General features: G+C 39.8%; 1 protein-coding gene across 13 annotated transcripts in view; it reads right to left on the bottom strand.

The window, feature by feature from the left end:
- Window positions 1–26,447, bottom strand: part of lrrfip1a (leucine rich repeat (in FLII) interacting protein 1a) — a 65,518-nt gene that overhangs the window by 14,717 nt on the left and 24,354 nt on the right. For 5 of the 13 annotated variants that reach the window (XM_049593419.1, XM_049593421.1, XM_049593414.1 and 2 more), the window contains exons 2-17: window positions 24,575–24,661; window positions 14,523–14,540; window positions 14,291–14,362; window positions 12,535–12,576; window positions 11,654–11,704; window positions 11,400–11,435; window positions 9,906–9,965; window positions 9,779–9,820; window positions 9,602–9,658; window positions 7,707–7,766; window positions 5,372–5,455; window positions 3,869–3,931; window positions 3,367–3,444; window positions 1,858–1,995; window positions 1,248–1,274; window positions 943–1,068 (exon numbers count right to left, since the gene is read on the bottom strand). In XM_049593419.1, the coding sequence (XP_049449376.1) occupies window positions 943–1,068; window positions 1,248–1,274; window positions 1,858–1,995; window positions 3,367–3,444; window positions 3,869–3,931; window positions 5,372–5,455; window positions 7,707–7,766; window positions 9,602–9,658; window positions 9,779–9,820; window positions 9,906–9,965; window positions 11,400–11,435; window positions 11,654–11,704; window positions 12,535–12,576; window positions 14,291–14,362; window positions 14,523–14,540; window positions 24,575–24,661 (1,041 nt within the window). The remainder of the gene's footprint in view (window positions 1–942; window positions 1,069–1,247; window positions 1,275–1,857; window positions 1,996–3,366; window positions 3,445–3,868; window positions 3,932–5,371; window positions 5,456–7,706; window positions 7,767–9,601; window positions 9,659–9,778; window positions 9,821–9,905; window positions 9,966–11,399; window positions 11,436–11,653; window positions 11,705–12,534; window positions 12,577–14,290; window positions 14,363–14,522; window positions 14,541–24,574; window positions 24,662–26,447) is intronic. The other 8 variants (XM_049593420.1, XM_049593410.1, XM_049593422.1 and 5 more) reach the window with 6 other exon arrangements.

The following is a 26,447-nucleotide window of genomic DNA, read 5'->3' as shown; positions in this document are numbered from 1 at the left end:
TAACTCAAAGAAGACGAACAGCAGCTGAATGCATCCGCAAATTGGGAAAACAGTGAGATTCTTGAGCTCCTCATACTCTGAGCAGAGGACGAGATCAACCGCCATATAACAGACACAGTAAATGATTGTTACTGCCATTTTATGTTATTGTTACTGTTTAGAAAGTGCTGCCGACACACACCTCTTTTGCTTTCATAATGCTGGCATGCTGTCTAAGATCACACACTGGAGCGGCATGATGCCACCGTTGTTTGGTTCTGTTTAAATATGCAAAGACAGTATGAAAAAAGAACTTCATGCAGCACTATAGTGTGATTTCTGTGTAAAAAGAGCTAATTTCCACTCATTAAATGACACAGTGTCCCTTCAAAATAAACCTCCGTGTTCACAGGAAATGTAGGTTATGCCACCAAAACTCAATTAGACTAAGGCAACATTTGTTGCCTGGTTAGGTTTAGAAAAAAGATCATGGTTTGGGTTAAAATAAGTACGTTTATTATGTAACTTTACTACACGAGTAAGTTAATAAGTATGTCATGTCACGTTTATGGTGTATGTGATGTGACACATGTCCTGTGTTGTTAACTTCGTAATGTAGCTCAAAGAATCTCAGTGTTGACTTTTGGTTTCACGTGGGATACCTGTACATGTTTGACCCACTTATCTCCAGCCACTCCCACCTTACAGGGATTTTTTTGCTCTTTATACTACGTCATTGCTGTGGATGAGTTTACAATACAGTTAACCGTAATCCCAGAGTGTCTCAGACTGACACTAAGAGGGTGCCTTGTGCGTCGGTATCACATGCCGACAGCCACTGATCTAGCTGCATACTTTGACGCCCTAGGGATGAGAACAAGTTGGTATGGCATCTCATTTAAACCAAAATCCACAAGGAAATATCCTCTCTGTCTGTAGGAAGCTACATCACTTCAGCAATACCTTGATTTCTCGCACAGAGGTTTCTGCATCTACAGTCAGAGCTGTCTCCCCACTTCCTCTCCGTGAAGAAGTCCCGCCTAAAGAGGTGAGGGTTGCTGCTGTTAAGGCAGAAGCTGATCGAGATCCCTGAGGAAGGCAAACATTTTTTTTCAAAAATGTTGTCAGCACTTTTTTTTAGCACACAATTAAGTATGAAGGACAATATAATGTCCAACATTTTACAACAGACATGCTCATTATTTTTCATAAACTGAGGTCACTTTATGGATTTGAGTGAACAGCATTTGGTGATGTGATTCACTTACCTTCTCCAGATAATCTCTGTCCTCCACCTGTTGAGACAAATAAAATACAGTTAGAGCAAACAGAGGGTGATGTGGAGGCGCAGGGCCAAGAAGACCAACTGAGGGATGCAGAAAGAAAATCCACTACAGACTGCTCAGCAGTGATGACATTTACCTTAAAATCTTCAAACAAAAAAAGCAGTGGACCAAACTATAACTCAAAGTAATCTGATCTAATTTCTGCTCAAGCATAGAGAAAAGGTACAAGTTTATATTGATATACAAAACCATGCAAATAAGTACTGTGCAAGGAGTCAAACTCCTTCAGAAATTAAAATAAACACGTCAGGCCAAAAATGAGTCTGACACAGTGTTCCATTCAAACACAGATCACGTGTTAAAAAAACACTTCAAACAACAGACCATCTTTAGTTTTTTAGTTCTCTGCCACACACACAAAAACAATCCTGCCACAAGAAAAACTGTTAGTCTCCGCAGTCAACACACAGATTAACCTCTGACACAAACACAGTGTATAATCAGCCCTGCTTGTAGGCTGAAGTGCACAAAAAGGAAGGATGGGGGGCACAAAAAAACAAACAAAAAATAACCAAGCAGGAACTCAGCTCACATCACAGCCGCGGCCTCCTGCGGGTGCAAAGCGACTCACGTCAGAAAAGTCAGGAATAGTAACATCGTCCAGATCTCGGGGGAGGCCACTGCTGCTGGCTGCACTCCTCAAAAAACTGGCAACAGAGCCACAGTTGTCCTACATTCACCACCAGGGGGTGAAATAAAACAACAAAGAAGCCAAACAGGGCAAGTCAACACTGACAGGAAATAACTGTTTTCAAATCATCATGAGTGCTTAAAAAGACTGAAAGAACATCTAATTAAGTTACCTCAGGTTCCATCTTTCCCATCATAAGCCATTTATATCATTACATGCTGTCCCCAAAAGAATATATGTATGATGTTTATTAGTCATGGTGATTCCAAAGTTAAAATTACAAGATTTGTGTATGTATTCTGATGTAGCAGACTGGTTCTTCAGCTGGTAACCAATTAATCAATGGACATCTAAATAATATTTTTAAACAGTGTTTTTTTGGGATTGCCAACCTCTGCTGAAACTCTGTGTTGCTATGGGCTTGTGACAGATGGCTCCAGTGAAGTGTTGATGACCACACACTAGTGTTGCATGGTATACCGGTACTAAAATAGTACCGCGGTACTAGAGTATTCCAAACGGTACTATACTGCATTTGGAAAATACCGGTACTTTGAAATTGATTCAATTTATTTAATTTAGTTTAGTTAATTTATTTTACTCAATTATGCACACAAACGCCTTTCTAGTTCTTATTGGAGCACAGATTGCACAGGTGGTGTGTATGACAACACCTGTATCAACATTCACAGCTGGCGCACGTGAAAAAAGACAAGAGAAAGTCTGCCTCGCAAAGGGAGACAACACGAGACAACACAAACTTGGTGGGACATCTGAGTTACCAAACCGTGACGTCTATATTGAGGTACCTACCGAACCATGATTTTTTTTGGTACCGTTACACCCCTACTATTTATTGTTCTAAAGGTTTGTATCCAAAAAGACTTTTCCTTAGGAAAAGTACCAAAGAGTATCGAAAAGTACCAAAATTCATATTGGTATTGGTACCGAAACAAAGATTTTGGTATTGTGACAACACTACCACACACTCAGCAGACTGGCATTTCATTGTTATATTTCAGGCATTCATGTGATTTTCTTAACCTGAGTGACGTGCAGGGAGTTCAGTGCCTCTCTGAGCTCTAACACATGGCTCACTAACATTACAAACAAACTATAAACATCATGTAAAGATTATGCTGTGTACAGGTCCACCAGGAAATACCTGCATGTACTCTGCACACAAAACAAACAATGTTTGCACTTCTACAAATTCTGCAAATCATGCCAAGTCTGAGTCACTGTAATATAGAGGATGAACACAGTCTAAGTATGTCTCCAAATTCTCAAACAGTGAAGGTTCAGTCATAGACTTGTGTGTTTACAAAGCAACATGTACAAGTGAGCTGAGTCAATTTAAACCATGGTGTTGGTAGCAGGGTGTCTGGGGAGTAAAGCACCACCACTCACCACTGGGCTGGCACGGGCCGAACTGGCCCTGGAGGAGGCTCTGGAGCCGGAGCTGCGATAACTAGTGTACTCTAAAGGCTGCAGAGAAAACACAACTTTATGTTTCTGTCTGCAAATAAGCATGCACATGCAACACATCCTGGAGAGGACTGATGCCTATATTACAGTCATCTTAATGCAAAATGTACATCAAAATCCCATTTTAACAACTCACTGAAGTCATACTGAAAATTTTTATCCAATGACATTAAAGTCCAAAACAACTCCCATGCAGCAGCAAACAAATCACTCAAAATACAGTGAAGGTCTCGCTGTGAGAACAAACCTAAAGCAACCTTCATACATGGCCTATTCCATTATGTCACATTCATGCTGAATTATATGCACTCTTCTTTTGACTGTTAATATTATAAAGCCAGGAACACAAACCACTTCTCACTTTTAATCATGTCACTGTCAGGTGTGTCAAACCAACAAGGCCACGATTTTAAGAAAATCTTACATGAGAGCTGGAGCCAGTGACTCGCCGTGACCCACTGCAGAGACTGTCTTCATATAAGGAGCTCTGCACAATTTGACATGTCACACAGACACATACAGTGTAAGTAGTATGCTCATGATCCAGCAGTGTGAACAACAATGTTTCTTTGGTGTTATTACATGCTTTTCTAAAGCCTGCAGCCTGATAAGTGGCTCCATTCAGAACTGAAATGTACAGAGACTGAAGTCAATGCTCAGTGAGTGAGAAAAGTGATCAAGCATTTCAGTGGAAGCCCTCGACTTAATCATCAATAATTTGCTCTGAAGACAAACAAGCTCAGTTCCAGGTGTTCTTTACAACGCTGGTATGAGTGAATAATAATTGCAGGTGTTATTTAAAACAGCGTGGAAGTTAAAGTGGCTAAAAGTTCAGCTGGAAACCAATGGACCAACCCTACGATAGAGCTGCGGGGTGATCTGACTGAGTGACCTGCAGAACTGCAACACAGAATGAAATCAGGGGTAAAAATGAGCTTTAGAAGGCAGCAGCTTGGAACAGGTTTTGAAAATAAATTGATTTATTCTTGTAGAAATTTTTTTTTTCTCTTGTCCCCCTCCACAGAGAGCCAGAGGTTCGATGCAGCTTCATGAAATAAAAAGATAAAGTCCGCACACCAGAAGCTGCTCCTTGCACAATTTATTCATGCATTGTAGTTGTAACGTTTCGGGCCCCTGCCCTTCATCAGACATTAAGTGAATGTGAATACACCTGCCATATATACACACCCAACCCCTCAGGGTCACCTGATGCAATCAAGTAAGTGAACCCCAGGTGTGGGAACGATGAACGTAATTATAAAACAAGAAAGAAAAAAACAGAAAAGAAAAATATGTTTCTGATTGATGAGAAACAATCTTTAAATGCAGTTCAATGCAACAATGCTGGAATACCACTTTACAAAGATACTTTAAGAAGGTTCTGTAAGAAAATCTTTAAGACACTTATTAAGAAAATGCGCAGGTATAAAGCCTGCAGTGCAAATATAAATATATACAAATATATACAACTCCCACACATTTTAAATATCACATAAAGAGAACATCAGGTGAAGACCATCATAAATTTATGAGATATTAAAAATAATATTAATATTTTAAATAATATTAATATCACACCTGGGGTTCACTTACTTGATTGCATCAGGTGACCCTGAGGGGTTGGGTGTGTATATATGGCAGGTGTATTCACATTCACTTAATGTCTGATGAAGGGCAGGGGCCCGAAACGTTACAACTACAATGCATGAATAAATTGTGCAAGGAGCAGCTTCTGGTGTGCGGACTTTATCTTTTTATTTCATACTTACCTTTTGGTCCAGCACCTAGCATAAAAATTTTTTTTGGGTATGTGCGTGCTACTTTTTACCTGTTATTCGATGCAGCTGCATAACAGCAACAAATCTTTTTGTTTTTTCCTGCAAGTGTTCACAGTATGTGTCTGTCTAGCATTCGTCTGTGTACAGACCTGGTAACCACTGAAAGCTGAACCTGGGTTTCTGGAGGAGGGGAGACCATTAAAGCTGTACAAGTCAGAAGAAGCATAAGCAGCCTGAAATAAGGAAAGGGGAGGAATGAGAGGGAGTTACAAGCTAAGACAAAGAGGGAGATGGGAACGAGGAAACAAAGGACAGGATGTTCAGAGACACTGTTTTTAAAAAGTCGTCCAACTCCTTACCTAAAGAGAGACTGGCACCTGTTAGCAATGTATCCATACTATGCAAGTACACAGCAGCAAGTGAAGAGCAACACTGTATAAATGTCATGTAAATGACAAACCCAAACACATATGCACAAACCAATAAACTACCACTTTAACCTATAGCCAGGCATTTACATTTAGTGGTTTTAAAGGAAAATGTATGCATTTTTCAACCTGTAACCTATTTTCTCCTGTTTTTGTGTCTAATTCAGTAATGGAGACATTTTTTGAAATTGGTCTCGTGTTGAGAGACACTGCTGTGGCTACAGCTATGAAACGGGCTGCAAAGTAATCCTGTGCGGGCAATTGTGTACTGTTGTTCATTGTGAATTTATGTCCGCTAAAGGTGCTTGTTTTTGCCACTGTCAGGCTCAGATTATTATTAGAAGTGTCTGACAACATTACAGATAATACCCTACAGAAACATGAACCATTTACCTTTCACTGATCTGGTCTGTTTTTTAATGTTTGTAACCAAGTCTTGCTCTGAAATCTAGCGGCCTTTTAACTTGATGAAATCAGCTAAAATATCAGCCATGAAATTGAAAATCTTTTAGATGACATTACCCTACGTTTTTTTGTATCCTAGCTGGGTGTGTGCCATATCATCTCATTCATGATAATACTGGGATAACTTTTAATACTATATGAAAAATTCATATTGCAATACCTGCGATATTTTGACTTGTTGACATATTGACATCATACTGTTAGCGTCCTGAATGTTTTCTGAACAGCATCAGACTTCTCAGACTCTATTGTGCGCACATGGGAGTCATTGTCATGACTTCGTTATAATCCTGTAAACCTATGTGACGCTTGCGGCTCGACAAAAAACTACATATCTGTGAATGTGCGATAGTTTTGATAGCATGACAACCTGTCACAGGTTACAGCAACAACAACAACTCAATCATTTAGGATTTTGCTAAAAGAGAAGGAAATTACTTTTGATTAATATGCATATATATATCCCAGAGTACATTTTCTGCATTTGGGAACTGTTTTAATATGTAATTTGTGGTAGATTTTATTTTGTTGAACTATTAATATTGTATACAGAATCTGAAGCTCACTCTGAGTTATTGTTTACAAACTAAAAAAAATGAGATCATTTTTGTTTAGTTTTTACTAAATATTTGAAGGCACACTATCAAGCTGACATGTAAAACTATATCACATATTTTGTAGCAATTCTATGTTCTTAAATTAATAATAATTAAAAAATAATAATTTGTCATATCATCAAGCATATCTTTATCGCAAAAATACCCTGAAATATCATGACATTACTTTAGGGCATATCACCCACCCCTACCTCCAACACAAACCCTTCCTAGCACTCCTCTCTCCAACTCTTACTAACGTTTCCGCGGTTGTTTTTCCTGCAACAAGTCACAGTTAGACTTGGTCACAATAACAACTAGACCAGCCGAAGGTTGTTATTAGACATTTCTAATACCAATCTGAGCCTGTCGGTGGCAAAAATAAGAACATTTAATAGACGTAAATTGAGGGTGCCCAATTGCCCCTAGGGATTACATTGCAGTCTCTCTCAGTCCTGGAATAATTAAAAAAAAAACTGTTTTCTCCTTTAGTCACTCAGACATAAAAATGTAGGAAAATAGGGTCCAACAGCAAAGTTTCCCTTTTATCAGGTTATTCCCAGGAATTGTTTAACAGTGTGCATACATACAACTCTGGAGGTCAGACAGTGAGTGTCGCTTGTTTTTAATCCACAGAACAGATAGCCAAACAGCATGCTTGCTAAACAGCTGAACTGACAGAGAAAAGATAGTTGCGACCCAGAGCTCAACACTAAAACAATTTCAAAACATAACACAGTACTGACTCCACTGTGGGAAATACAGAACAGAGACTCCACAACAATGAGGAAGTCTTGTAGAAATCCAATACAGCATAAATACATGCACCTACGTGTATTCTTTAGTACAGGACAGCACAACACAAGACGGATGGTAAGATGCTGATATCACTCAACTCATTTTGTTAATGAACAAAACTCTAGACAGTAAGAGAAAGTGCACCAAAGGCCATTAGTAGTATGAGAAAAAACAGTCTCCAGTGCAGTGTCACCCACCGGCTGCAGGTCTAATCTGGAGCCACGAGACACCCGGGTGTCATCACTTAGTCTGGAGCTCTGAGGGTCGGGGAGCATGGGGGACAGCATCAAACACCAGAAGCTCAAACACTAAACCTGAGAGCACTCAACTCTGTTTCAACATCACTTAGATTCAACTTATTGACACATCACATGCTGTTACAGTATACTGATACATAGCCTCTAGTTTGGAAACTTATCACTGCTGGGTTTAAAAAAACACATGTCCTTCATGAAGGTGGTTAAACAACTATGTCAGAGGTAGAAATAATTAAGTAAAACCAGGTTATTAAGCCATGGAAGACTAGCACAAGCCTCCTGAGGTTTTATATATTAAAAAAAGTTACATTATTTGTACTGAAGAGCTTCTTGTCTTCCTTCTATAAGAATGACTACAAAGATAAATGGAAATGCTGTTATTACTGGCATTTATTCTTTTATGCTCTACATTTTACCTGGGAATCTGTCCTTTGTAGTTTAATGTTGCAAGTTCTTCATGTTGTTTTAATTCAAGTAGGCTTTTACTTATGGTTTATTGCTGTCGATCGTAGTCAAGTCCTATTCACTTTTCCACATGACTAAATTCTTGCTCACCAATGGAGTGCACACATTGAAAATAAGAAATCTGGTCAATTTCAAAGACAAAGACATCCCTTCAGATTTAATTTTAAATTACTGAATCAATGAGAAGCTTTTCATGCCTGCATAGTAGCAACATGTGATGTCCTGTTTCAACCTGACCACACACAACCAATCAAAGTTGCCAGGTCACACCAAAACACTGTATTTTAGTCTCCACCTACTGCATTTGCCTAAAAACAATAAAAATATTTCTGCCTCCAAAATGTGTTATTCAAAACAAAATTCCACTCCGTTAGTACATTACATGCACTATAGTTTCAACAGTTTACGCTCAGTACAAAGAAAACTGTCTCTGGTTCATCAAACAGAAAGTTAAGCTACATAATGTTCAGGACAGTCACTGTACAGCTAGGCCTGTCACAATAACTACTTTTGTTGAATGCTATATTGTTCCAGAAATAGTTGTGATAAACGATATTATTGTCATTTTGAGACATTGCCATTGATATAATGGCAATATAATAGTATGATAATGCAAGTGCAACATTTCTAAGAGCAATTACCTTTTAATTCTCAACAATACTCAGACATTGGAATTTGAATATGAACAAAATATGTAATTTATTTTTAAACTAGAATTACCATCCAGCGATTGTATGCCTCCACGCACTAGTCAAGTTTCTCTTACAGTTTACATCCATGTCTGTGAAAACATGAATGCTTCAAGGTGGGCACCCAAGATTAGTGTCACCAATTCAGTATCTGACCAAATGTCTCCCCTTCTGTTCCTGAGAAACTACACTGAGTGTTGCAAGTGTTTTTGCAGAACATAATGTCACATTGAAGCTGACCTTTGACCTTTTGGGCATAAAATGTCATCACTTCATCATTTTATCCTAGGATAAGGTTGTAAAACTACATACAACAGAATTTTTGGCTCATTGTCAGGGGTTGGCAAGCTAACGACTATCAGGACTGTGCCTCTGTCACTGTTAATGTGTAACTGCAGGCTACCGGTGAACTACACTGTGCTCTCTTCAAGGTGTTTTATTTTTCTTCAGACTTATGCAAGTAGGTGGGGGTGGAAAGAATAAAATGGAGAAACCCTGCCATTTCTTCCAGCGTCATGTTGACATTCTTAATAAACACGCATGTAAACACAACTGGCAATATCAAGCGCAGCATAATTATCAAGGTCATGTCCATATATCATATCGTACGATTAGGTAATTATGGTGACAGGCCTATGTACAGCTATCCAGCAATAAGGAGGAGAGGGGGCCAAAACGCACCGTTAGGTCTAGCCTGGAGGAGCGAGACACTCTGCTTTCATCACTGAGTCTTGAGCTCTGACAGCATGACAAAGAGAAGGATCATGAGAGACAGTTTGCCTAGAGATTTACAAGCTCTCCCTTATTCTGCAAACAGACCAAATGTCTGCACAATCATTTCAACACACAGCTACTGACCCTGCTGGATATAACACTGTAATCATCATCGTAGCCGTTCCTCTGTGAAGAAAGAACACAAGTGAGAAACACTGATGCCATTTCTGTGTGGGCCACTTGTGCATTTACTGGTTGAGCTTTGACATACATCTTTGTCTTTGTGCTTATGTTTCTTCTTTTTCTTTGACTTCTTAAGTGATGAAGAGTCCTTAGAATTAGAGAAAGAGAGGAAGAATGGTCAAGGGTGAAAGCACTGAATCTGGATGATTCTTTTCTCACCACAAAACTTCTGTATTGTTTGCACAGCACCCATGTAAAGCCGTGTGAAAAAAACACAACACATATGAACTCTCTGCACTGGCCAGACAGTGGTAAAAAGCACACAAAAGGCCACAATGTATTAACATGAGGTTATGTGACTAAACCAACTGATTCAACTGATAAACCCACTGAGGCAAACATCCCGGATCTCGTTCAGCCATGAGAATGATTAGAATGAAGAATTTTTCCACATTACACAGCAAAGCAGAATATGGCACTTTGTATTTTGAGACAAATCAGAGCCTAAAATAGTGCAGACTATGTTTTGGTTGGATCATGGTAGCTCTATAACGCAGTGTTCTTTTTCGTCAAAATCAAATCCAACTGACTCCAAAGTAGGCAATGTTCCTTCACAACAGCAGAAACAAAAACATGACTAAACATGATCGCTTGATAGGATCACACGAAACTGCAACCCAGTTGCCACAAAAAAATGTTGCTGTTGTACACGTTTCTGCAAACCACAGAGATGTTACATTTGCATGTTATTATATAATGAATACATTGAAAATGTACATTTAAACAACACTGTGGTTAACATGTATTTAGGTTAAGGCACAAAAACATGCCATGGTTAAAAAAAGATCATGTTTTGGCTTATAATACCTGGTTTTGGGAGCACTATCCCCGCCAGAAAAACAGCCAAGGTTTGCTACAAAACACCCACGTGAAGTGTCTAAAAAGCCGCTTTGTTTGATATGAACAGTGGTCTGCAATGATCTGCTGCTTGGCAGGTGTCCTGCCAAGGTGTCATGCCATCCACCATCCACTCCACCAGATAACAAAGAAACCTCATATACCACCTCACTTTAGAAATGTTGATATGAATACATCTGAAATGTGCAAAGGTAACATGGTGAGCAGACATGTACAATGCCAACATTTTCTCCTGGTGACTGGGCTGGAAACTGAAGTTAATCCACATTTGTGTATTGTTTCCTATATACTGGTGCAACAAAGTCAAGTCCACAAAATGTATCATAAATGTTCCTCTACAATTACAAATTAAAAAATATAAACGCCAAATACCCTTTCATCTTGTATACAATAACCAGAATTTAAACTCATTAAAACCCATTTAATTATTTAGTTAATATAAAAATGAGCACACACAAGTGCTTTCTGTTATAAAACCGATTCTTTTTCCTTCTATACAAACCCCATGTCTTGTTGCATCACAAGGACGAAACAGATTAACTGCATGCTTTGAGGTCTTTGAACCAGCTGTTAGTCAAACAATGACTCATTCACACAACAAATCTTCAAGTAGTGAGTTTAAAAACTCATCCACAGTGTGTCCTTTCAGAATATCAACCCTTACCCCTCCACCATAAGCCCCAACTGCATCAAGATCCGACTGTGCAAAAGACACAACATCAATGTCACCACCAGGTGCAACCACACCTTGTTAAGCTACCGAGGACAGACACACTGCCCCCATATAACCAATGGGTCAAGAGAACAAGGTCCTACTTGGTGAGGCAAAAAGCAAAAAGGTATTTGAAAATCGTTGAAAGGAAAAAAAGAGGTGTAAAGATAGATTTTTAATGCATGTGCTGTTTGTGTGATACTGACCCTGACACTGCCCCGGCTTCCCACTGACATCCGCTCATCGTCATCTGAGAGCTGTGTGAGAGAGTGAGAGATTGAAATGGATGGTTAGGGTTTGGAAAATGGTCACCCTGTGATTTACGTAAACTTCGACACTGAACAGTGGATGACGGCAGGACGTGTCCTGCTGCAAAGACACATGGTTCAATTAACAGTATTCATCTGATGTGTTTGTTTTATGAGGGCTTTGTTTTATTGAGATGAGAAATTAAATGTAATTTATAAAAACTCCTATGTTTAAAACCAAAGCCAAAAAAGCAAAGAAAACATAAAGCATTATATCTGAAAATTTCTATGATTTACTTCAGGTCCGTCATACAGCTCATTCTCAAATAAAAAGCTGCTGTATAAAGAAATATTTTCTGCAATAATGCAAAAATCACATAGGCTTTTTGACGAGTAAACCAGCATGACGCTAACTTTCAGGATGGCCTCAAAAAAATAAAAATAAATAAATCATCCCTATTTCACTCTAAATAGGCCAGGTAAAAATATTTTGGGGTAAGGGTGGAATTGCCTGTACTATACAATGTACCTACATTATCAATCCAGCACAGCGATCTCTTTTTCTTGCATTCAGCATAGTTTACTTTTTTCATTTAGGATCTAACTCCAATCACTTATAGATCACTACTTGAGTAGTCATGGTCTGTGTATAAACATACACAAATATTTAAACACACAAACATAAAAACAACATATAAACAAACATAAAGATACTGGATTTCACCCTGTAGTTGTCCAGGATTTACATTTGTATGTATAATGTATAACATTTTGCAAGGGGTGGAGGACAAGATTACAGAAGAAAGGCATGAGATGGAAACAGAGGGAGGGCTACAAACCGTGTGTATCCGTGAAGAACGTGAGTATCTCTCACTGTCCTCCTGGATGAGGGAGGGGAAGGACGCAGATGGAGAAGAGAGGAGGTGAAGGGTGAAAAAGTGGAGAGAGATGTCAAAGTTCAACAAGACAGATGGATGAAGGAGGTAACTGTCGCTTGAGATACAAGAAGATTTTAGAGGTCAGTCTTCTCACTGATTGGGTGGTGACCACTCCAAGAAGAAGTTGCATGTTTTCATTACAGCCCAAAAAAATGTTTGAGTCATTAGCAATCTTTGTTTTAAAGGTCCAGTCTGTAGGATTTAGTGGAAAAAACTGGTAGAAATGGAATTTAATATAATATGAATGATTTTTTTTACTGTATAATCACATGAAAATAAGAATCTTTGGGATTTCTTTACTTTATAATGAATCACTTATATCTGCATAGGGAGCAGGTCGTCTACGAAGACCTTCATGTTCTTATACATAATTATTTAATGTGAAACTGCCTCATTCAGTGTTTTTACTGATAATATAAAAACATAATTCAACTTCCATTAAAAAACTCCTGCCCTGGGTCTTAAGTTTTCAGAGAAAAAGGTGAGCACACATTAGCAGGTGCTGAGCGAGTGGCTGTCTACAACCATCCAATCATAATCAGAAAAGCACTGACTTGTAATGTGAAAATGCTTTGTTCAGTGCCTTAACATTTTAATCTCTTGGTCTTTTTATTTTGGAGACGAAGAGTCCTCTGTAGATATTTCGGCTCCCTCCTGAACAATGAACACTGAGGGACTGCTAACTGGGAGTTCAAGCACAGAACATAGGAGAAGTTTCAGCTGGTTGCGATCAGCAATCCTCATCACTAGATGCTACTAAATCCTACAAACTGTTCCTTTAATTTAGTTTTAGGATCATCATCATGATGCCAAGATAGTCATCCATTCAAATGGTTTTGGTGGTGATGAAGGCATGTACACAAAATTGGACACCACATGAAGTGTTAAGTGGTAAGAAAGATTAATATTAGCTAAACAGTAGGAACAGTCTGGATCCCTACAATATACGCTACTGTAGGTAATGTAAGCAAACAATAGGATGCAACGCCTGCTGTTTGGTTCATTTGAATATGTTTGTTCAATGTCTGCATTAAACAAATTTAAATAACTTCTTACTTGCTAGTGAAGTGCACGCTTGATCACAATCCAGCATGCATGTTGTTAAAACCATCACTCTGAGCCTCTAATACAGCCAACAAACCCCTGAGACACCCATGCTGCAGTAACACTCTCACCTCAAATTGCAGCATACAGTAAGATGATTACAACAAAACACACACACACTTCAGTTAGTCAAATTACAAGTCACACACACACACTGTAAGCATCCTCACTGCAGTGTCTGAACCTCTGATGGTCTGGGACAATTCAGACTAAGTGACTGAAATGGTAAATTCAACTCAGTAAATCCCATGCAGTCTAACACCAATGGGGCCAGATGGTCAGGCTGATTCAAAGCCAAACGGGCACCCTGCTCCTTTGAATAAGTGGATTATCATTAATGGCCAAGCTTTGATTCTTTATAATCTGTTATTTTCTAAAAAGGCTTAACAGTAATTATCCGGAATTCAAAAGAGAGACTCGGCACACTGCAAAAGCTTCCATCAGACAGAAATAAAAGCTTCGAAATATGTACAGAGGCAAAGAGACACATGCAAAGTATTTAGTAAATGGGAGGTGTTTTTTTAGTGTTGTTATCACAGCACAGAAACTGTACCATCCATTGTTCAATATCTCCCCATTTGCTGTCCGCTCGGTCATCTAATTTGGTGTCCAAGCCATAATACTTCTAAGAAGAGACAGGAAATGAAGGCAAGAAATAAACAGTTCAGAAAACAGAACTCAGATCACAGACTTCCATTATTTTCTTGGCACACGCCTAAGATAACTGCATAACCATGCTTATATCAAATGATGTCCAAGGAGGAAATGAGCAAGAGGAAGCCTACCTTCTGCACCTGAAAGATCTACACACCAACACCGATGAGAGGTAGAGAAAGAAGAAAGGAGGATATCAAACATGAAAAGAGGGACAAAAAAATCAGCTCAAAAATGAGATGTGATAAAGACAGAAATGAAATTAAAACTTCAAAAAAGGCAGACAGCATGCAGAGAAGACATACAGAGGCAGGTCTGTGCTAATGAGAGGTGCTCAGGAATGTGAAGTACCCCGCTGCACATCAGGACCAATAGTAACTGACCCCAGAAAGTTCACTGGAGATTTGTTGAGGACCTATGAGATGGGGTTAGCAGGAATTTTCCCATGGTTCCTTTAGGTTGGTATCAGTGGCAGAAAGTTGTACCAGTGCCACACTTTGAAGTCTGTGTTCCCATGACTACAGATCTGAGTCTTGTGACAAGCAACTGGCCTCTGACACATCCTGGTACCGAGGACTTAGAGCACAAATAACAACCACAGAATCCAAATTTGTGAAAATTTACACCTTTGTCATTAAATATCTCCTTATGATGATTCTGATGGTGTCACATAAAAAGCAAAACTAAAATCATAAAACAAAATCTTTACATGATAAGTGAAATATGCATTATAATTTTAACTGTATTTTGCAGTTAAGCATTAAGTTGTAGTAGGAGCATGTTCTTTAGTAATTTTGTTGAGTGCTGCCAATCAACAAAAAGGAACCTGTGAGCTGGCTCAGCAAAGATGGGAAATACAATCATATCATATTAATATGAATATTATTAATATTAATTAAAATCAATATTAATTATTATATTACAATATAAACTTTTGGTAGCCTGCTGGTATAATCAATTGCTTTTCAGTCCACTAGATGCACTTTCCTGCCACAAAGAAAATATCTGAATTGAGAGGGAGAAACTGAAAAATTCATCTTATTAGGTAAAACAGAGGTTGACAACGATTTCCTTTGGGGACATAATTTACGGTTTAAAAAAAAGTATTAAATCCCAATATATTGCAATATATTTTATCCCAATACTCAGCATATGGCAATATTTCAATAATAATGAATCATGACTTAAGTATCATGATAGTACTGTATCACAGATCCTCTGGTGGCCTAACCCCCAGCAGCTCCAAAGAGTTCAGTTGCTCATAACCTGGGTTGGCTGGGGCCCCCTACTTAGTTTAGTTACTTTATTGTCTGCACTATCGCACTACTAATATTGCACTCCCCCATTCAATCATTAGGCCTACTTCTATTGCACAAATTAATTTATTGGAGTACTTTCTATTGCACTTCCCTATACCATCAGTTTTATTGCACAATCCCTTTACAATGTCTCACTTACACACACACACACACACACACACACACACACACACTGCATTATTTAACAGTTTGATCGAGGTAGAAGGACAGTTTGTATCTATTCAACTTACAGTTTGGTACCCTTTACCCTTTGCCTGAGGGCAACAACTCATATTCGCTGTGAAGGATGTGGTTTGGGTCACCAGCAATTTTGCGGCCTTGCCTCCTCACCGTCTCGTCAAATATCTCCTGGAGAGAGGATGGCAGTGGCATGCCGATAATTTTTCCTGCTCGTCCAATCAAATTCTGGAGTTGTGCTTCCAATTTTACAGGCAAGTTACCAAACCAAGTTGTGATACTGTTATCATCAGATACGGTATCGCAACTTGGTTTGGTAACTTCTCCACTGCAGTGGCCTAGGTTTTAAAGGAGTAGGTGAGCTACGGCAACTAACCTTTAGCCGGTCAGGCTCAGTGAGGCTGGGTTGATGTTATGTTGTGACAGGGTGTTCATTCATCAGGCTCAACCCACTGTACCCAATTACAATATTATTGTATAACCCTAGTTCCATGAGCACAGGTGGAGCCCTCTACCTAGGGGCCGTGTTGCTCCTACTGCACACCACTCACTGAAGAGAGTGTAGCATGTTGGACACGGGAATCCCCCTCCCTATATGCTGTGGGGTCCACATGTATTCAGGTAGGCACGTCCTGACCGGCTGGCTATGTTTATGCTTTTCTCAGTGCGTGAATACATGCTTGTGGTCAGAGGAGTATTGTCCAGGATTCATACGTCACATGAACTTGACTGTGGATAAAGTGGGCATACAACATCTCTCTGAACATGAAATCAAAACATGGAAACAGCTCATCCTTACAACTCAATCTGGGTGAAAATGTATATATTAAATTTTTGGTATTAAAGAGTATAAATAAAATACAATATGATTGAAGAATAAATCATAAATCTAAGTGTTCCAATGTGTTTCTTTTGCTTTAAAATATAAAACTGAAACTAAGTTTGCCATAAGAGTTTTATCTTATTTTAGGTGGCCACCATGGAAATATGCAAATTAGGGGTCCTGATGCATCCAATCATAAAAATAAGGATTCCAACATATTTCTCATGGTCAAAAAACACAAAACAGATACCAAGCTTGCATTTGTAGCTCCTTTGGTTCAAAAGTTGTCGCGGAAACAGTTTTTATATATGTGCCAAATTTGGTGCTTTTATCACAAAATGAATGTTTGTCTTGATTTTATGAGCTATGCCCCCCCAATATGTAGCATCTCTATAATAATAAAAGTAACATTTTTATTTGTATGCACAATCTAAGCAACTAACTAATGTTAGCTCAAGCGGGTAGCCAACAAACCACTGGGCTTTAAGAGGTTTTATACATCCAAAGAACATCTATAGCCTAAAAAGAAATAAACTGCTTTGCAACCAGACTTGGTATCAAATTGAAACACACTTTATTTGTCAAAATGTGTAGCCACACTCGGCTTGCAAAAGGACTTGGCGTGTCATTGGGACTCGGCTTTTAATTGAAGTTTGATGGTATTTCTTGTTCAGGTACTTTGTCATCACCAAGCACTCCACTGCACTTCACTCTTCATTACTTAAAAGCTATAGCACACTTCTAATGTAGTGTGAAGTATTCGAATCCAAAATGTTTTTATGGCTGCAATATTGCATGAGATTATCTATTCTATATGTCTTGTGTATTATTCTAAACATGCAATGCTAGGATTGAAGGTATCTCAAGAAACCTTGGGATCTGTACAACTTTTTCATCTGTACTGGGAGTTAACTTGTGCAGGGACACTTAAATCCAATCACCTGCTGTTCACTGTATCCTCTCGTTTCTGTCAACCTCCCTACAACAGTAGTCTGAGGAATGATGCCAGGAAGGCCTGTTTATCACTGTGTGTCAGTAAGCCCCCAAGATGGTGTGCTATCTTCATTTTTATAACAGACATGGACACATTACTTACAATAAAAAATGGAAATGACAATAAACACATCTGCCCCACAACTGTAATATCACAACTCGTTTAACTTAAATCAGATCAAATCATTGTCTGCACTCTTTCACTAGTGAGACAAACACACTCGCTGATATATTTAAAAAAAGAGCACTGGAGCCTGTTCCAAAACCTCCACCCAGCAAATCCAGACACTGAAAACACACTCCACCCTTTCTGCTGCACTTTCCATTCCATCGCTTCAGTGCTTTAATCCAGATTTACTACCACTGTCTCCCTTGTATGCTTGCCCAATACATGGATTGGCTGCTTTATAATTTTGGCTTTCAGAAATCGTCTTGCAGCTGACCTCTTTGTCTGCTGCATCAGTTCAGGAACAACAACACTTAGGTTATCAATGGAGGACAGACTCTTGCCCTCTTAATTTATAGGTTCAGATGAAAGGGCACTTCCACACACTGGTGACCTCTGCATTGCAGCAGACGCAGAATTTTGTTTTCATGACTAGACAAAGTGCAGCAAAGTCATCATTACTTCCAAGCAGGAGAATTGTCGAGGTCAGACTTATTTATAGAATATCTTACCATGAATGGTGGGGTGATTCATTACTGTCACAAGTACAAGAATGTAATGAATTGTTTTTACATTATTTCTGCATAACATATCCCTATAGTTCTGTCAATAGTGAAAACAAAAAAAAACAGATAAATTCATGGCAACTTTCTGTGCTACATGAGCTCTGATTTTCAAACTCGCTCTGCAGTGACCTTTGACATCAGATTACAAAAGGTATCATCTATTAAAAAAGTAAATATGCCATTTTCCACTTTTACTGACAGTTGTAAAATGTAAAAATTAAGATGTGCAAGAGCATAATGTGGAAAAAAAGCTCAATGAATAGTGCAGAACAGATCAACAACTGACTGGAGGATCGCGTCTGCTTACTTATCTCCAATTACGTGTCTGGACACCTAATTAGCAAGTGAGCCAAGGCTCCGTCATAAGTTACACAATCAGCTCACATGTTTGCACCCTTTCTGCTCAACTCACCGAAATTCCCCGCTTGATCGGAGGGGTCCCTGGGCGCCCGGTGAGGGCAGCCCTTAGCCCCCTCCCTGCCAGCCGACGCCCAGCCGTCCTGCTGCCCTCAGCGTAGCAGGAAAGGCTGCATCTTTCAGCAGTCAGCAGGTAAAACCACTGCCAGTCATGTAGGCAGGATTATGGAGCACTGAGATTTGAGCTCGGAACAATGGAGGCAACCACGCAGTTCTCGTTTGTTGCTATACAGCCAATAATCGACCGTTAAGTCCTGTCTTCAGTGTGTGATACAACGTCCAAAAGTCCCGACGGTGGTTGTGAGACAAGCAACCCATCGCTCATGTCAACAACACGGTGGTGACAACAACTACTCCACTGGAGGCTGGACCAAGGAACATAACCTGCTAAGCTACTTTAGAACTCGGCTAAAGGGTTTAAGGGACACACAAACATGCACAGACACGCTTACAGCCTGACCAGACCCAGCTTAACAATGACCCTTAATCCAGTGCGTATGACTGGTGTATGTGTGTGTGCACAGAGATTGCTGTTGTTGAGGTTCATCACCTGTGTTTTGATTGCTGAATAATTGAGTGCTGCTGGAATGCTGATTATCCCAGTACACCTTAATGGGAAAAGGGTTTGCTGTAATGATAAGCAGCAAATCTCTTTTGTAAAACAGATCAGAGGGATGTAAAGTGGACATTTTTTTAAGGGAAGAGAGAATAGTGTTGGGTAATGGGATGATATATACTGTTAAGAGATAGAAATTTGTCAACCATCAGCAATTTTGCTTTATGGCTTGTAACCAGGGTTGGATATCATTTAAAAGATTACAATAGTATTACCAATACCGGTACCCTTAAAGTGATACGATACAGATGGAGTAAGATGCCACCAGACACTACAGGTGTATAATGTAGCCATACTTGAAAATATTTTGGTAATTCTTCAGCATGCTGAACTACAAACTCCTTAAAATATACCATGATCGACTTCACCACACCTCGACTGTATGGATTGTAGCAGCCACCAAAATGGGTCCATTGCACATTGCATTAAGTCAAAGAATGCTTGCCGTGTTTGGCCATAAGCAAAACCATACAAATAGTATTTTTATAAAGCCCTATTTGTAACTGAAGTAAAGTAGCTATCCTTTATCCTATTATCTGTGGTTACACTAGTTCATTGTGGGCAATGTACACCCATGAGTGGATTTTCTTTATGTCAGTATTTAATTTACAGTGTTTTAAAAATAATGCGACAGAGTACCTTGATTTTTCCAAGTATTTAAATCTTAGGATCAGACGAATACAGTCATTTCCATCTGAGTGTTTTATCCTTTTAACAGGACAGTTCACCCCAAAATAAAAAAGCAACATGTTTTTCCTCTTACCTGTAATGCTATTTATCACTACAGGTACGTTTTGGTGTGAGCTGCTGAGTGTTGAAGATATAGGCCATAGAGATGTGCGCCTTCTCTCCAGTATAATGGAACTAGATGGTACTCGGTTTGTGGTGGTTAAAGCAACAAAAAATACATTTAAACTCTACAGCAATGTGTCTGCCAAGAAAACATGACCAGGTTACTGAAGATAATCCATCCATTGAAAACCCCACAGACAGGGGCCTCAGCCAGACATTCCCAGTTCACCCTCTCACTACACGTTTGGGTTTACCAGGTCTGTCCGGCAGCCTCCCCCGCCATCTCATCCAACTCAATTGACAGCTCTGCTCCTCTCTTCACCCGAGTGTCCAAGACACACGGCCGCAAATCTGATGATACGACCACAGTCGACCAGAAGTCGATCATCGATCTTTGGCCTAGGGTGTTCTGGTACCAGGTACACTTATGAACCTCCCTGTGCTCGAACATGGTGTTTGTTATGGCCAATCCATGACTCGCACAGAGGTCCAATAACAAAACACCATTCGGGTTCAGGCCAGGCAGGCCGTTCCTCCCCATCACCCCCTTTAGGTTTCTCCGTCATTGCCCACGTGATTGTTTAAGTCCCCCAGAAGAACTATGGAGTCCCCAGCCGGCACCCCTGCCAGGACACCACCCAGAGACTCCAAGAAGGCCGGGTACGCCGTACTGCTGTGCGGTGCATACACACTAACAGTCAGAGACCTTCTCTTCGAGACGAGACAACCCCCTCATTCTTCGCGGAGAACCTCAACATGGCGGCGCTCAGCCAAGGGCTTGTGAGTATCCCCACAACCGCCAAGTGCCTCTCATTGTGGGCAACTCCGGAAAAAGCGAGAGTTCAGCCCCTCTCCAGGAGTTTGGTTCCAGAACCAGTGCTGTGTGTGGAGGTAAGCCCCACTATATCTAGTTGGTACCACTTCACCTCCAGCACCAGCTCCTGGTGGGCCCACAGGGTGTTGGCTCCATGTTACTCATTTGGGCTGAGCCTGACCGGCCACCAGACACTCGCCGGCGAGCTCCCCCACAGGTCTGGCTCCAAAGGGGGGCCACAGCGTCCCCATACCGGGCGAGGTACTCGTTCCCCAAATGTGCCGAGTCATTGAGGTCTTTCTGAAGACATCCATAGACCCTATTGTGAGCAGTTTTATGTAGGAATTGTCTTCTATCTACCAAACTACACCTGTCAAACCTATCACCATGGAGAAAGGAAGCCTGTATTGCTGTTGATATTGTTAATATGTATTGCAGCAATCTATATAAATATCACAAGAAAACATTACACAGACTGTGACAGATGATTTTGTCCATGCTGCCAACCCCTAGCAGAGGACTTATATTTTTTTCCCAACTCCAACAACATAAACACCTTAAGGGTACATAGAAGGCCTGACTTGATCATTTTAAAGGTCATTTAGGTCCAAGGCCTCCAGGGTTACATGTAATTCCAGTTTCAGCGGTCTTAACTTCCAAATCGTCTCTGGACAGAGGAACCTTTAAGAGTTCAATTTTAACAGGTGAGAGGCAGCAGTCTGTTTGTGTGTATGGGATTACCTCAGGCTAAGAAAAGTGAGCTAGGAAAAGCACAACTCCCCATGGTACAGATCAGGGGTGCTAAACTAGAGACAGAGAAACTCAAGTAACACACCACTGACCTGCAGTACACACGCACACACGCACACACACACACACACACACACACACACTTTTTGCTTTGCACCTGTTTCAACACAAATCAGAATGCAGCGCTCGTGCCAACACTGGCAGTGGAGGTAGCAGAGGGTACAAACCAGAGATTTAGGGTCTCTTCAGTCTTAGTATAAACAATAATGTGTAAATTTTGCACTAGATGTTGGTTGATCTTTAAGTTATTTGAAATAAAAAGATACCACAAACTTAATACGTCTTTTACACAGCAGCAGGCTCTTCTGTTCTGCCCAATCATTTCTGGAGGTAAGCAAGCTGTCAGAGCATCAACCACAGTGGCTAGTATGTACTGTATGTAGTTATCCAAAGAGGCAGAGCTACACAAAAGAGTTCCAATTAAATGTGTGACTTGAAGTTTCCATTAAAAGTCTTGCAGGAATTTTTCAGTTTGGTCTGAGATAAACTGGAGACGGTTCAAACCCTTCTTGAAAGATTTATTAGTGAGCCTCTTTGAGGACTTTCATCTCATTGCTTTGGCTGTGTGCTAAAGCTCACAGCAGGAAGCTACATAGTGAGGAAAACATTCACATTTACCAGTCACTTAACCAAGTTTTTACTTGCTTAATATTTCCTAAAACAATGGAGCCTGGTGACTGAAGGGTTGGCCATACCAAAAACAGTAACAATAATGATAACCTCAACAATAACGATGTGAGCATCCACACTGATGAAGGATAAAGCTCTGTGAACAGTGATGCCAAGCACACATTGCATGCTTCAGCTCAGTTGGCAGCTTAGGAAATGATTGGTCAGTGTTTTATCGTTCATCAAGTCGCTCTGAAAGTGATACCAATGACATCTTTCACCACTGTTGTTGTCTTTACAGTTGTGGCTTTTAATTTTGTTTTTTTAATTTTTAAAACAATATTTTTACAGTGGGGATGCACCGATTTATCAGGGCACATCAGTACTGGCTGATTTTCACCTTGTTGATGGCCATGTGCCCACTGGCAAATAAGATGACATTCACCGATGGCAGTGGCCGATGTTTTCCCGTTGCATCAATTTAGCAAAAGCTAAAAAGCAGGGCTTCAGACAAATAGTGTCCTGTCACCTCTGTGACAATAAAACACGTTTCTGGGATGAACAGAGAGGTTCCCCCGGACACTGTCGCGACAGAGGGTCACTGTAAAATCACTATCATCGCATCAGAACACACCCTATTGCTGCCCTGATAATGCTACATTGTGAACAACAAATCTCTGTTGAAATCAGCAGAAGGAGAGCTAGTTAGCGTTAGCCATTAGCAGCCAGTGGCTGGAGCTAACAGTTAACGGAGGTGGCATCAAGTTACATTATGATGCATTCAATCTCCATTCAGTAAAAATGAGTATTGAGTTAAGGTAAATTATAACATTCTCATGATTTGAGAAACTTGAATAAATACAGCTGTTTGAAGGGGAAATGTGTTGACGTCTTCACAGCAAAATAAAACAGACATTAAGAAGGAAATTGTGACATAAAATATATAGTAAAAATGCTTCTGAAGCAGTTAAATTTGTCTTTTATGTAAAATAAGGTTATTGTTTCATATGAGTATGAATTTGGGCTTACTCAGTGTAATGAAGGACTGAATGACGTTAAAACTCTTTCGTTATTTTTTTTTTTTAATGAAGATTTCTCTGTTTCCCTGGCACCAAAGAGGAATAACAAACAACAAAAACAAAATAAACAACAACTACAACAACAAAAACACATCGGTATCAGCCATCAGCTATCGACCAAACTGTTATTTTGAACATCGGTATCGGTCCAGAAGTTAAAAATCTGTGCATGCCTTATTTATAGTGTGGACAGCCCTTAAGAGGTAAAAATACCTCACCTACTAATCTCACTCACTTTAATATGTTGTATAGTTCGAAGAGTGGCTTTAACACAAATCCACTTTAATCAAGACAGTATGGGAAATATATGACATCAACCATACTCCCAATGTTTTGCATTGTAATAAGAGAGATTTCATGTTCAGATTGACCCCAAGAAGAAATCATTCCATATTTGGTGTCTCTGTTAATTTGGAGATTTGCAAATCAACTTTTTGCAGTAATAGTTACTCACAAGAAATCCACAGGATCCTGGGGAAAAGGTGCTAGCATTTTAGTACAGAATTGATTGATAAGGAGGCAGCTGTTAAAATAGTTCATCCTGAATCAATTTGTACATGATGTGTTTGATTCAATTTTCGAGATTTTTTCTGCACTTTCTATGAACAATTAGGTTGTTGGAAAATCCCCAGCAGTGCTCCTCAGTGCTGCAGTTAATGCAGTCTGTTTCCACCTCTGACCCATGACCCTCGGGATTTAAGAGTCCCAGCTTAACAGTGTAAAGCAGTGTTGACAGGAAATGCTTTAGGTCTGAACTGCCAACAGAGTATGCACAAGATTGCTGAAAGCCTCTTGTTATTTAGGGTCATGCATTATCAAGCTATGAGGCACACAGGAGCACCTAGTTTGACAAACCTGAAAGAAATAATGCTGCATAATTATGCTGACCTGGGTTTAGTGGATAAAACTCTTTGATTAAACCAACATGAGCCACTAGATCATAGTTAGCCAAACAGTGTCTGTTGTATCAGTTTTAAATGTGAGAGTGTACTAGACTTCTACCTCTTTCTGTTGTCGCTCCAGCTCCTTCATGCGGATCTCTCTGGCTTCTGCCCTGGCTGCCCTCTTTGCTGCCAGCCTGGCCTCGGCCTGAAGGGCAGATAGAGAAAGAAATAGAAACAGAGAGAGAAAATAGAAAAAACGAGAGGTGAGACAGCTTCCAAATTTGCCAGACTAAAGTGGCACACATGTACACATCTATAAACGCTGAACAGGCGTGTGACCAGAGGTCCAATTCCGTGACAGAGTTCTTAATAGACATGTGAAATGTGTGTTTAATCTTTGGGAAGTAAAGCCACCAGAGGTTTCAGCAACTGTCATATCCTAATGAATAATGGACCTTTAAACCAAAAGTGCAGGGGTTTACAGTTATACTAAAGTAGTGCTTCTAAAACTTTTACATGTTAAATCAAACAAGCAAGACTTCACACTGCAGTGTATCACAGTAGATTGGATTATCAGTGCTGTAGCAGTGTCTACAGTACAAACACAGAATATCAAGTGTCCTTTAAACTCTGAACAGATGTAGTAGACTGTTTTTAGAAGCATACAATCTTGTGAGAATCTTAGGACCTATTGCAGACATGCAGTTACAATAAAGTGTAAATGTGTGTATGTATTTATATTTCTGTATTTGAAGGCATTTCCTTTGCTCCACTCAGCACTCGGGTAAGAGCAGGGCCTTTTCCTTAAAAGGACCTCTCTCAGAGCATGTACTGTATGAGTGTGCGCCACAGACTGTGTGTGTAAGCATTTCCTTCCTCTAGCTTTGTGGTAGACACTATGTGGTTGCAGTCTGTTTGCCTCTAGGCGGGGTCACTGTAATCCCTCCTACCATCGCACTAATGCATTTCCCCACTGTCAGTCACCATGACCATGTAACAGGAAGACACAAAGAAAATAGTCAGTTTCAAAGGCAAGCATGTTCTCACACATTCCCTCGTACACACACACTCTTAAAAGATGTTTAGTCATGACTCAGTAGACCCTCTTCACATACATTGAAAATCTTTCTAAATGAACAGCCTTGTCAGGCAAGACAAAAAAATAAAACTGTTCCAGTACCTTTAAAAATCTTCTCTATCTCCAGGACACAAACCAGATGGAAACATTCAACTCTCTGTCTTCCATTTTTACTTCTTCAGACTGATAATGTGTGCAGTTTGCAGCAGTGATTTGGCTGCCTGTCCTCTAGAGTTCACTCAGTATTATAGATCTGGTTGCCAGTTAGTCCATGATTTCACAATTTCATCTTACACTTAAACAAAGTAACTAGACACAGGCTACATATCACTGTAGATAGTGACAACAGAGTGCCCCAGGGATGAGTCGTTAAACCCACAAATGAGTTAGAGCTTTGGGTTCCCTTGTCTCAAAGTCAATGGGTTTTTGGTTATAAGCCTGAAATGAGGTCAGTGGTGAACACAAGCTGAAGAGATTTACCCATTTTGTCCTCTGACAAAATATGTCAGTAAATATTTCACTTGTGATCTTTGAAGCGTCTTTGTGTCTTAAAAACAGCGGTTGCTAACAAGTGGCTAAATGAGACTACAGAACGTCACACACACACACACACACGTTCAAAATTTTATTTTTGCATTTGTATGTGTGTGATGTCATATGACTGGCTGTGTTGCTTGCTCTCCTCTTCTCACATAAGCCCAAGCAGGCTGATCCTGGCACATCTTATTTTATGATAATTTTAGTTAACTGATGACAGTGTATGTGTCCCCCGATGCATTATGTGGCATTTCTGCTCTCTTTTTTGGAACTTTCACCTTCATGTGTTGCTGCTGCTGTATGCAGTCATCATATAAAGACATCAATATATTGCAGTGTTGTTCATATAATGATAAGGTTTACATAGTGGCTGCAT

This window comes from Epinephelus fuscoguttatus, linkage group LG13, assembly GCF_011397635.1.
Source record: "Epinephelus fuscoguttatus linkage group LG13, E.fuscoguttatus.final_Chr_v1".
Taxonomy (NCBI): Eukaryota; Metazoa; Chordata; class Actinopteri; order Perciformes; family Serranidae; genus Epinephelus; species Epinephelus fuscoguttatus.
The sequence above is the reverse complement of the archived record's forward strand: the minus strand, read 5'-3'. Positions and strand labels throughout refer to the sequence as shown.